Source organism: Saccostrea cucullata, unplaced genomic scaffold, assembly GCF_032062105.1.
Source record: "Saccostrea cucullata isolate Sc308-1 unplaced genomic scaffold, CSIRO_AGI_Scuc_v1 ctg5070, whole genome shotgun sequence".
Classification (NCBI taxonomy): domain Eukaryota; kingdom Metazoa; phylum Mollusca; class Bivalvia; order Ostreida; family Ostreidae; genus Saccostrea; species Saccostrea cuccullata.
The window spans coordinates 2,624-14,508 of NW_026930521.1; the positions used below are offsets into that span (position 1 = coordinate 2,624).

General features: G+C 33.3%; 1 protein-coding gene across 1 annotated transcript; it reads left to right on the forward strand.

Moving 5' to 3' along the window:
- Window positions 1-615: 615 nt before the first annotated feature.
- LOC134228875 (uncharacterized) lies at window positions 616-9,847 on the forward strand (the record flags this gene model as incomplete). The annotated part of the gene is made up of 5 exons (XM_062710570.1): window positions 616-696; window positions 4,061-4,213; window positions 4,318-4,441; window positions 4,530-4,561; window positions 8,456-9,847. Coding segments are annotated over 5 exons (743 nt in total), but the record flags the coding sequence as incomplete, so codon positions are not given.
- Window positions 9,848-11,885: the final 2,038 nt, after the last annotated feature.

The following is an 11,885-nucleotide window of genomic DNA, read 5'->3' on the forward strand; positions in this document are numbered from 1 at the left end:
TATTTGTATGTTCATTATTTCCAAACTCATAATCTATTCTCAATAACTGAAATTTAAAAAAAAATCGGAAAACGTCGGAAAATCTTATTGAAAAAAGCAAATTCTTTAATGAGTTTTCTTAATCATTGTTAATATCATCGAAGTTTTTTTAAATTTATATTTTTCCCTCTAGTGAAGAACTTTTTATAAAAAGTTCCAAATTTTTTGGACAATCTTCGCTAGAATAACATCGTTCTGTATGTAGAAATAATTTGTAATTTGATTCGCATACAAAACGCTATATTTATCATTTTAAATGTATGCACAATAGAGGGTTGCCTCTTTACTCGACCATGTTAAATAATGTATTTTTATGTTGAAAAAATAGTCTTAAAGGGATTTAAATTGTATCCACTTCAAAAAATTTATCAAATATAATATTTAGCTGCGTTCTCGTCAACATAATACATGAAATGGGAAATAATTGTGCCTCTCCACGACTTCCCTTATTAACGGAAATGGACAGTTCCAGTTTCGGTTCATCGTATGGAATACATTAAAATAAGAATAATGAGCAACACGTAAGTTTTTTCTTCTCTACATACGCTTGCATGATCTCGTCTTTGAATGTCTAAGATGATACTGAGTTTTCGTTACACAACAGGCCGAAGGAGTGTGATCCCAATTATTTCAGGATCGGGGAGACGAAATGTGAACGTAAGTCTTCATGCACGTATAATAAAAGCAAACACAATATGAATATTAGACTGTAATTCATAGAATATGATAATAATCTGTCTAATTAATAAACTGGATTTTTTAAATTCACACAACATACAGCATTATATACATTTATCAGATTTAAAAAAAAAAACAGATGTGTGTTTTTTATCTTAAGAGAGAGAGAGAGAGAGAGAGAGAGAGAGAGAGAGTGAGAGAGAGAGAGAGAGAGAGAGAGAGAGAGAGAGAGGTTAAAGTTAAGAGAACAGCAGATTCCACATGTACCACTGGATATCATTAACTGGATTTATTTATATAATAATTATACTGTTTTAATTTGGCATGTATTATTTCGACATACTAGTAATTATAAACTTTAAACAAGAGACCCACGGGCCTTATATGTCACCTGAGTATCATGTAACAACTTTCCAACAATTGAATTGCTTCGTGTTTTGAACCAAAGGCAATGATATTCACAATTTAGAAAGAGGCACCATTGCTTATCATAACTATACACTTAGCTTGCTTATATACTTTGGTTACTTAATACCCAGAGGTAGATCAGAGTAACAAAGAGAATGCATTTACACATTATAACCAGTTGTGCACCCCAACCCGCAGGAACCGCTGACCCTGGGGGCACATATTTCAAAATTCTGGAAATTTTATCATAAATTTTCTTTCATCATAAATGGTTGATTAATACCAAAGAGCAGATTTCAGAGCATCAATTCATTTTCAGACAATGTAACCCCCCACCACTGACCCAAGGGCCCTGAAATTAACCATTTTGGAAGGGGCACCTTTCATCACTATTAATAGGTACTTATTAGCATAATACCCAGGAGCAAGAGATGTTCAAAGAATTCATGTATTTTCACAATACATTCATTAGAGCCCTGCCATAACACCAAAATCCCTGACCCAGGGGCCTTGAAATTCAAAATTTTGGAAGACAAAGCCTTCCTTATCATAACTATTTACATAGTTCAGTGGTTCAATACCCAGAAGCAGAGAAGATTTTAAAGAATCAATGTTTTTTACTATGTAATCAACAGAGCATCACCATAACACCAGAATCTCTGACCCTGCATGGGGCCATGAAATTAATAATTTTGGAAGAGGCAGTCTTATTCAACATGACTATATACAATGTACTTTGTTAGTTTATTTAATACTCAGGAGCGGAGAAAAAGATTTTTCATAAAGAATTAATGATTTTTTTTTTATTTTGAAAAAGGTAGCAATATTCAGCATAACTATGTATTTGGTTTGTTTATCAAATATCTGAGAGCAGAGAAGATTTTAAAACAAATCATGCATTTTCACTCTATGTAATCTATATGGTCCCGCCTTAACACCTAAGAACCCCTGCCCCTGGGGCCATGAAATCACAGTTTTGGATGAGGCAGTCTTATTCAACGCAACTATGTACTTGGTTAGTTTATTAAATGACCAGGAGCAGGGAAGAAGATTTGCAAAGAAATAATGCATTTTCACTATATAATCTACATGGCCCCGCCCTAGCACTAGAACTTCTGACCCCAGGGCCATAAATTTCACAATTTAGGTAGAGGACTAAATGTTGATTACAATCATGCAAACAGTTTGACTGCTTGATGTCTAGGAGTAAAGAAGATTTTTAAAGATTGCAATGATATTAGAGGTTTTGGTCCCACCCCTCAGGCCCCAGGGGAGCAGGATCATGGAATTCACAATTTTTGTTCCCATTAACTTATAGATACTTTATGCCAAAATTGGTTGAAATTGGTTGAGTAATTGCAGAGAAGCTGAAAAATAGAAAACACAGGAGGAAAATATGCTAAAGCACTCTTTTGTAATAGCTACTAGTAGCATTGATTATCCACTTTTTTTTTTTATCCCCGTAAGCGAAGATTTGGGTACATGTGTATAGATTTTACCCCGTCAGTTTGTCTTTTGTTCGTCCGCAAATTTTTAATTTTGCCCAAAACTTTGAATGGGTTGGGATATGGGTTTCATATTTTACAGGTGTATTCCTTGTGACAAGACCAGCAAAAATTGACCACTTGACCTTGGAGTTTGACCACTTTTACAAAAAATTACAAAACCCAATTCTTCTAAATAATGTTAGAACAGGTTGCACTAGAGAAACTTTACATGTATCCCTCTTTATAAGCCATAACGTTAGTACAGTTTGTACTTTAGGGAAACTTTACATGTACCGGTATCCCTCTTTATAAGCCATAACGTTAGTACAGTTGGTACTAGAAAAAACTTTACATATATCCCTCTTTATAAGCCATAACGTTAGTACAGTTTGTACTTTAGGGAAACTTTACATGTACCGGTATCCCTCTTTATAAGCCCTAACGTTAGTACAGTTGGTACTAGAAAAAAACTTTACATATATCCCTCTTTATAAGCCATAACGTTAGTACAGTTGGTACTAGAAAAATCTTTACATATATCCCTCTTTATAAGCCATAACGTTAGTACAGTTTGTACTTTAGTGAAACTTTACATGTACCGGTATCCCTCTTTATAAGCCATAACGTTAGTACAGTTTGTACTTTAGTGAAACTTTACATGTACCGGTATCCCTCTTTATAAGCCATAACGTTAGTACAGTTTGTACTTTAGGGAAACTTTACATATATCCCTCTTTATAAGCCATAACGTTAGTACAGTTTGTACCAGAGAAACTTTACATATATCCCTCTTTATAAGCCATAACGTTAGTACAGTTGGTACTAGAAAAAACTTTACATATATCCCTCTTTATAAGCCATAACGTTAGTACAGTTTGTACTTTAGTGAAACTTTACATATATCCCTCTTTATAATCCATAACGTTAGTACAGTTTGTACTTTAGGGAAACTTTACATATACCCCTCTTTATAAGCCATAACGTTAGTACAGTTTGTACTTTAGTGAAACTTTACATGTACCGGTATCCCTCTTTATAAGCCATAACGTTAGTACAGTTTGTACCAGAGAAACTTTACATATATCCCTCTTTATAAGCCATAACGTTAGTACAGTTGGTACTAGAAAAAACTTTACATATATCCCTCTTTATAAGCCATAACGTTAGTACAGTTTGTACTTTAGGGAAACTTTACATATATCACTCTTTATAATCCATAACGTTAGTACAGTTTGTACTTTAGGGAAACTTTACATATATCACTCTTTATAATCCATAACGTTAGTACAGTTTGTACTTTAGGGAAACTTTACATATATCACTCTTTATAATCCATAACGTTAGTACAGTTTGTACCAGAGAAACTTTACATATATCCCTCTTTATAAGCTACCAGGGGGCAACAGTGTTTCACAAAAATAACTTGTTTAATATTTTGAATTCATCAGCCTGTGATCCCGGAAAGTACGGATTTAATTGCTCTATACCGTGTCCAGATAATACCTATGGTCGTTTTTGCTATGGGACATGTAACTGCACTCCTGACGAATTGTGTGATCGAAAATTTGGATGCTTGAGCAACAGTTCCAATTTCACTACAGGTAAATCTCCTCCCTCTACTCTTTTCCTTACAATAGTATTAACTGACACATATGAGGTTGCTGCTTTTTACACGAATGATCATTACTCTTACTTTATATTTTAGCTGATTCCAAGAGAATGATTGGTGTTGATACAAACTATTTCCCGGAGAAGCTTACAATGTTTTTATTGGTTTCCTTGGCGTCAGTGGTCATTTTCAGTGTCCTTTGTTCCATTTTTCTCATAAGGTAAATAAAAAAAAATATACAGCGATAATTTGTAAACCACAAATAAATCAATTAAATAAATACACTGTATATATCTTTATCATTTCAGAATTAGTAAAAGGCATTACAAACGAGAATTGCGTAAGTACTCGTAATATTGAATTGCAATCATTGAGTATCTAAAATTGACATTAAAAAAGATACCCGATTACTTCATTGCACATATCTATATAATCTATGAAGACAAAGTACCGGTATATCACTGATTTGTTGGAATTCCAAAGGACACTTATTGTGTTCATTTAATTATGAAACCTATTTTTACATTCCTATGAAGCAAAGTTTAATAAAAGAAATTTTACATGAGCAGAAAACACAAGCTATGTATCCTCTCTCGACCTTTACATGTGGAAAAGTAATTAGAGTTTTTTATTTTAATTTTAGCAAAATTTGTTTTTATTTCACATTTCGACTCGATAAATCCTAAATAGTGAACAGGAAATAAAAAACAGCACAAAGTTTGCCATAATTGTTTCAATATATCAAGGTTATGGTGCATGAAGGAGTTAAAGGCCAACTTAAAGGGGCATGGACACAGTTTCAGCTAAAATTTCAAAATTTATTTTTCCATTTTTACAAATATTAAAGTAGGGTCTTTGTAATGATCATCAAAAAATTTGAACGCCAATTGTCCAGATACAACACAAATTTAGAGCTCCAAACCTTTGTTATATAAACAAGGCTAGTGTCATGTTAAATTTTGTTTACACAGGTTAATATACTAATAATATACGTTTGTTCAAAGTAGATGATTTCAAATAAAAGTTAATTCTAAATACGATTCGACAGTTACTATTGATTTATTGAACTTCATTTTGTTATACATATAATATTTTCTATATATGTAAACAAAAACTAGGCACGATCCTTGTTTACGTTATGAAGAACATTAAGTTCTGTATCTTGTTTGTTAAGGTAGGATTCTTCTCATATTTCTAATATTTAAAAATCAATGAAATTTTCACAGAATCAAGAAGACAATACCAGTAAGTGATAGTATCAGTGAAATTAAATTTGACCGTTTTATATTAGAGGCAAGGTCAGGTCAAGGTCATTATCTTTTTCCTTGACATTAAGAATAAAAAATAACTGTTGCCAATCATATGATACCTACTTCTATTTCAAAAGTTTAATGATTGTTCTTTTTGCATAAAAACATATTACTAGATCGGGTTTATAGCAAGATATTACCAAATTTACATAAATAATGTAACTTAACTGGATATTGGCTAATCCGAATTTTCTCTGTTTTTCTTAATTTTTTAGGATATATTAGTTATTTTCATATGCTTCCTATATTTAACTTTTTCTTATTTTCACATATAATAAAGTAGTCTTATAAATGTACAAAATGATACAAAAACAAAAAGTTTTGATCGTTTAGTAAGAGAGAAAAAATACTTTTTGTGGATTTTTGGCTCAAATCTGGACTTTGATAGGAAGTGTTTAAAAGCTAATAAAGTTCTAGTTTGTTTGAAAAATCATATTTATTTGATAAATTTTGAAAGTTTAGTCCCTCATTATTAATCTAACTTACATTTGAAAATTTCTCCAAGACTTCGATTGTGTAAAAATCATAACTAAATACATTGTTCTATGATAATTTTGAGAGGCAGAAAAGAAGATATTTTCATACGCCACCATTCCGCCAAAAATATAGTCCCTGCTAGTTTTCAAACGCAGTTTACCATTTCTATTTAAAGTTGTACAATTGTGATGAGGTAAGAAAAATATGGTCTTTTAAATTCCTTACACCTCAATATATAAGACATATAAGCAAATATACTTTGAATGTTTCATCTAGTCAGAAACCAGAGAAGAATCCTACCTTAATCAACAAATGATGTGAAAATTTTTGGTAATTAATAGATGATGCCTTAAGTATGAATAGTAAACATTAAAATTGGTTTTAAAAAAATCATTTGAAACTGTGTCCAGGCCCCTTTAAGAGTAAACTTAATGATAAACGTAATGACTAGCTTTACTATAATCAACTTCCACTGTTTATGCATTAACATTCAGATGTTGCCTGTATATGGTGTTTATACATCTGATTCGGTATGCAAACTTACAGTATGACCTGTGTGCGATCAAACTAGCTGCAGAACTGTAGCGTTATGGTTTTTAGTTCACCAAGCCGAAGGCTCAAGTGAGCTTTTCTGATCAAAATTTGTCCGTTGTCTGTCGTCGTTGTCGTAAACTTTTCACATTCTCATCCTCTTCTCAAGAACCTCTGGGCCAAATTCAACCAAACTTGCCACAGAGTATCCTTGGGTTAATGGGATTCAAGTTTGTTCAAATGATGGGCCATGTCCTCTTCTAAGGGGAGATAAGAATGAATTAGTGAAAAATTAATGGCATCTTTTAAAAATCTTCTTCTCCAGAACCACTGGGCCAGGAAAGATGAAACCCTGTGGAAGCATCCTCGGGTAATGTAAATTCAAGTTTGTTCAAATAATGACCCCCGGATGTAGGGTGGGCCATTATGGGGGTCAAAGTTTAACATAGGGAAAATCCTTAAAATTCTTCTCAAAAACCACTGGGCTAGGAAAGATGAAACTCATGTGGGAACATCCTCTGGTAGTGTAGATTAAGTTTGTTCAAATCATAACCCCCGGGGGTAGGATGGGACCACAATTAGGGATCAAAGGGACCACTCAAGCATTTCAGCTTTTAAGAAATATAAACTGATTTTTTTTTTGCTAGCCTCAGTACTCAGGTGAGCGATGTGGCCCCTGGGCCTCTTGTTTATATTAGTCTTTGACCACAACGCATCAAATACCGTAATGCAAAAAATGTGCATGAAGTGCTTGAGATGAATTTTTAGCAGTCTAAAAAACAATTCTAATCAAGGGAGAGACGACTATAAAAGGTTGGGAGGAGGATAAAATATAAAAATGTGTTAAAGAATGTGTCTATGATTTCGAAATGAAAAGTAGGTGATTGATCAGTGGTAAAAGTGGAATTATTCTCCCCAAAATTGCGCAAAAAATCTTTCACCGTAAATTGCACCTTTTTTGCAATACGGGATCTGTACCGTTATGGTCAAAGACTACTATATTAAACCATAACGCTACAGTTCTGCAGCTACGATCAAACTTATACCTAGGAAGGATACTGTCAAATAAGTTGACGCAATTAATCTCGCTTTAAGTCGGTACTCTGTCCATACTGTATTTTATATTTGTAATAACTCTTTAAACCCATGGTTTTTCTACTAATTTGGGCAACGGATTATTACATTGGCCTGAACAGAACAGAGGGCTCACGACCGGCGTGACCGGTCAGGGGATGCTTACTTCTTCTACACACCCTATCCCACCTCTCTTTTTCTATAGCGCCTGGTTTATTGACAAGTTCACAAAACGATTATCAAATCGATTACTGTTTGTTATTTTCATTTTTCCCGACCAAAGGTAATAAAGGAACAACAATATCTCATCAGCTGTATGCTCCAAACTTCACGGGAGAATATATTAATACTTATAGAGTTTTGAATTATAACCTAACAGTCTGTATTATAAAGTCATTCAACATTCTTCCCAAAGACATGCTGCAACAGCAAGAACAATGAAGTATCGACTATATAATTAGCGAAATGTCGAAAATATAGCACCAATCCATTGAATTTGGAGACTTTAAGTATCACCATAAAACAACCTCATACAATTTTTTCTTTCACAAATTAACAATGGTCAATTGCCGAATAAGTACATGACTAATTGTCATGTACTCATTGGCAATTGAAAATTATTAATTAGTGAAAGACAATATTTTATTCGAATAGCCACAAGACATAATGAAAAATAAATTGTACGGAATTTATTTTTATAGAGATAAAATTTCAGAAATATTCTTGAGGGACCTTTCTGGTAGAGATACATGTAGAGATCAAGAAAAAAATGCAGACAGTTTACTGATTTTTAGTGCATTATAACATCAATACAATACTGACTGACTATGTTTTATTTTTAGAACGAATGATAAGTAATGTATCGGAAGAGAGATCTGATGCTGTACATGAATACTTTGGTTATGACACCATGGACTCGATGTCTGCCATTCCTCGACTTCCTTCTGCCAACACATACGATCACATCGACAGAGGGGAATACAACATTTTAACTCTTTCACAGAGGGCGTATGCTGGTGACGCAAATACCTCTCCTGTGACGTCATTTCACAGACAGAATTCAAAAACAGAGATGAATGATAATAAACGCTTCGAAATTGATATTGAACCAGAATGTTTGGTAAATCTATTTCAAGAAGAAAACGATCATTTATTGAACGATGGAATTGAATCACAAACAATATCCAAACTATAGTGTAACTGGGTTTTACAAATTATTGTAAAGAATACAAGCATATTCTCTTAGGATGATCGAAGTCTAAATGTAAGTCCGGTGAAGTTTTCGAAAAATTAAAATGGATGAAAATTCAACCACTTTGCCCTTCCTCTCTTTTATGTTCATCGTTATATAGTTCCCAACAACTTAATTACTGGTGCCAATAAACAACTTCCTTGTTCCCAATTAATAATTAATTTTTGTTATTAATAACTATGCATACTTTTATCGCACATCCTGAAAAAAATAATTAGCATTTAATTTTTATTCATCAAATTTAATTTCTGTGTTATCCAGAAAGGCTAGTTTGTTTCATGTATTTCAACAAACGCAATTAAAGTCGGCAATTTGTAAATTCTATTGTTGTTATAATTACCTTGATTGCAAATATTATACAATTATGGACTCTTGTGATGTTGAATATGGTTTGTTATTCACCAGAAAAGCATCAATTTTGACCGAGGCGCATTATTTTAATTGTATTTTAGAGGAACCGAGACTCTGTTCTAATATAGGTAATCCAACTTATTCTCACAGCTCCTTTTCTTAGGATGAAATTCTTCAAATCATGACAGTTAGAATATTTTTAATATTCCTAAAAACAGGAATGAATTTAAATTGCCATATCTATATTGGATTCCAAAAGGCCATAAAAATCCTTACAAACAAATATACATCGCGTGTACCAGGAAATGTTCTACAAAGCCCTTTCTTTACTCCTCACTCAATTATAAGCAGTAGTGAAGGAGAAACTTCAAGAGTACTGTGCACCAATATTCTCAAGAAGAGGCGTAAATCAGATGTGGATATCTAAAAATTCCAAGGAACTTTTGGAAAATATATTTAAAGTCACAATATACTTAAAGTCATTTTTATTTTAGATCTCAAAACGTCACAAAAATCCCTAGAACCAAAATTCCTAGCGGGTTCTTGTAAATGTTCTACCAAGCCTTTTTCTCTACTTCTCACAAGATATTGACAGTAGTGAAGGAGAAACTTCAAGAGGACTGTGCAACAATATATTCGAGAAGTGGTGTAAATCAGACGTGCGGATACTTAAAAATTCCAAGGAACATTTAGAAAATTTGAAATCACAAAATTTTATCAAATTCAACTGCATAAAAATGAATCTTTTTCAACTTTATATAAAACCAGTCCTCACGATGAATTTGAGTCCAGACTTTTTGATATCATTTACAGCCGACTTTTTAATAAAATTGGAACTTATGAATTTACTCATCTTGTCATTGGTAATTTGCAATGAATTTGTTGAAAAAAAATCTTTTTGTACAAAAGGATGCTTGAGTTTCTGACTAGCAACATCTAGATGATTTTTGGAGACCAGATCTTCCAACAATCTATTGGATATTCTCATGGGTACCAACTGCGCCCGTTATTAGCATACCTATTTTTATATTCAAATATCATTTTTTAATTTCATATGAAGCAGAATTTGTCCAAATCCTTATACATGTACATAAAAAGCATTTGCTGTGGCCCTCAACTCGATACCGTGGTTTTTAGATATCATATCGACTATCGTATTGTCAATTAACAATGGTTATTTCCATTCTTATGTCGATATGATATATCCCAATGAGCTTGAAACAAAAGATAGTACAGAGTCCCACACATCTATTTCATATTTAGATATTTTACGTGAAAGGGGCTTTAATGGTAATTTAATAACCAAACTTTATGATAAACGTGATGACTGAAACTTTTCAATCGTCAGTTTCCCTTACGTAGGCAAAACTATACCATCATCACCTGCATACAAGGTTTACACCTCTCAGTTCATTCGATACGCAAGAGCATGCTCAGTAGTCTCGTTTAAAGTCATCAATTCGTAAGTTCTATGGTCGATACAATGACCTTGTAAAGATCAAGGAATTTATCTATGAGTCAAATGCTGACTGACGTTTTGCATACTAAGTGTCAGTCCATTATTTATACACTGAATTGACGACGGATTTTCCCGTTATTTTCCGATCATGACAAGGAGCACACGGCGGGTTCGACCGGTCGGCAGGGGATGCTTAGTCCTCCGTGGCACCTCATTCCATGTCTGATGTTTTGAAAATCCATGTTTGCTCTGCTGTAATTTTGTATTGTTTAATGTTTAATGGACCTCTGAACTTGAATACCGTTTGTTCTCTCCATGTCTTTCATTGTAATTAAATCTTCTAATTTTGTAAAGCATTTTTGTCATTTATCCTAAAGTTTGAAAGATAAAAAAATATAAATGATGAATAAAAACATTTCTCTTTTCAAAATTTTATGTATGTAGCAAAATCTCTTGGTGCCTTTTTAAAATGCTTCACATGCTATACTCCCAATGTGAAGTCCTTGTTACATAATATTGAAGTCCTCTAGCTGAAATAAAGAAAAACGTTAAAATAAGGGTAATTTAGTAATTGCATGAATAAAATTTGATACTGAACCCCCCCCCCCCCCCCCCCCCCCCCCCCCCCCGCCCCACGAATTAGGATTTTCGAGTTTGGGATTTTTTTTTTTGCTTCACAACTTTTTTCAGGTAAGAAAAAATTTCTTTCTCTGGCTGCCCCCCCCCCCCCCCACTTTCAAAAAAGATGCTACGTCACTGTATGAAAAACGCCAGTCAGCATTTGACTCAATGATAAATTTTTGTTGACAAGGTCATCGTTTCGACCATCGAACTTACGAAATGGTTACTTAAAACGAGACTGCTGATATTCAAGAAGTAGAAACATTTATATAAAAAAAAATATAAACTGTTATAAGATTTTTAAAAGACTCCTCAATTTTTTTGTTACGCTCGTACATGCTGCTGTACTTGAAACTCTTTTGCAAAAACAGGTAATTTTATATATGATTTGTGTTATTTTTATGTTTATGGCGGCAAGCACATGGTGCGACAAAACCCCTCAACCCCGCACAAGGAGGTTGATAAATTTATTTTTGTATATGTTTTGCATATTCTGTAAATAATATTTTATACATTGAATTCTGTGTAATTGTTGTAATTGTTTACAGTTTCACGGTGAAGCTTGGTATGGTATGTGACACTGCGGTGG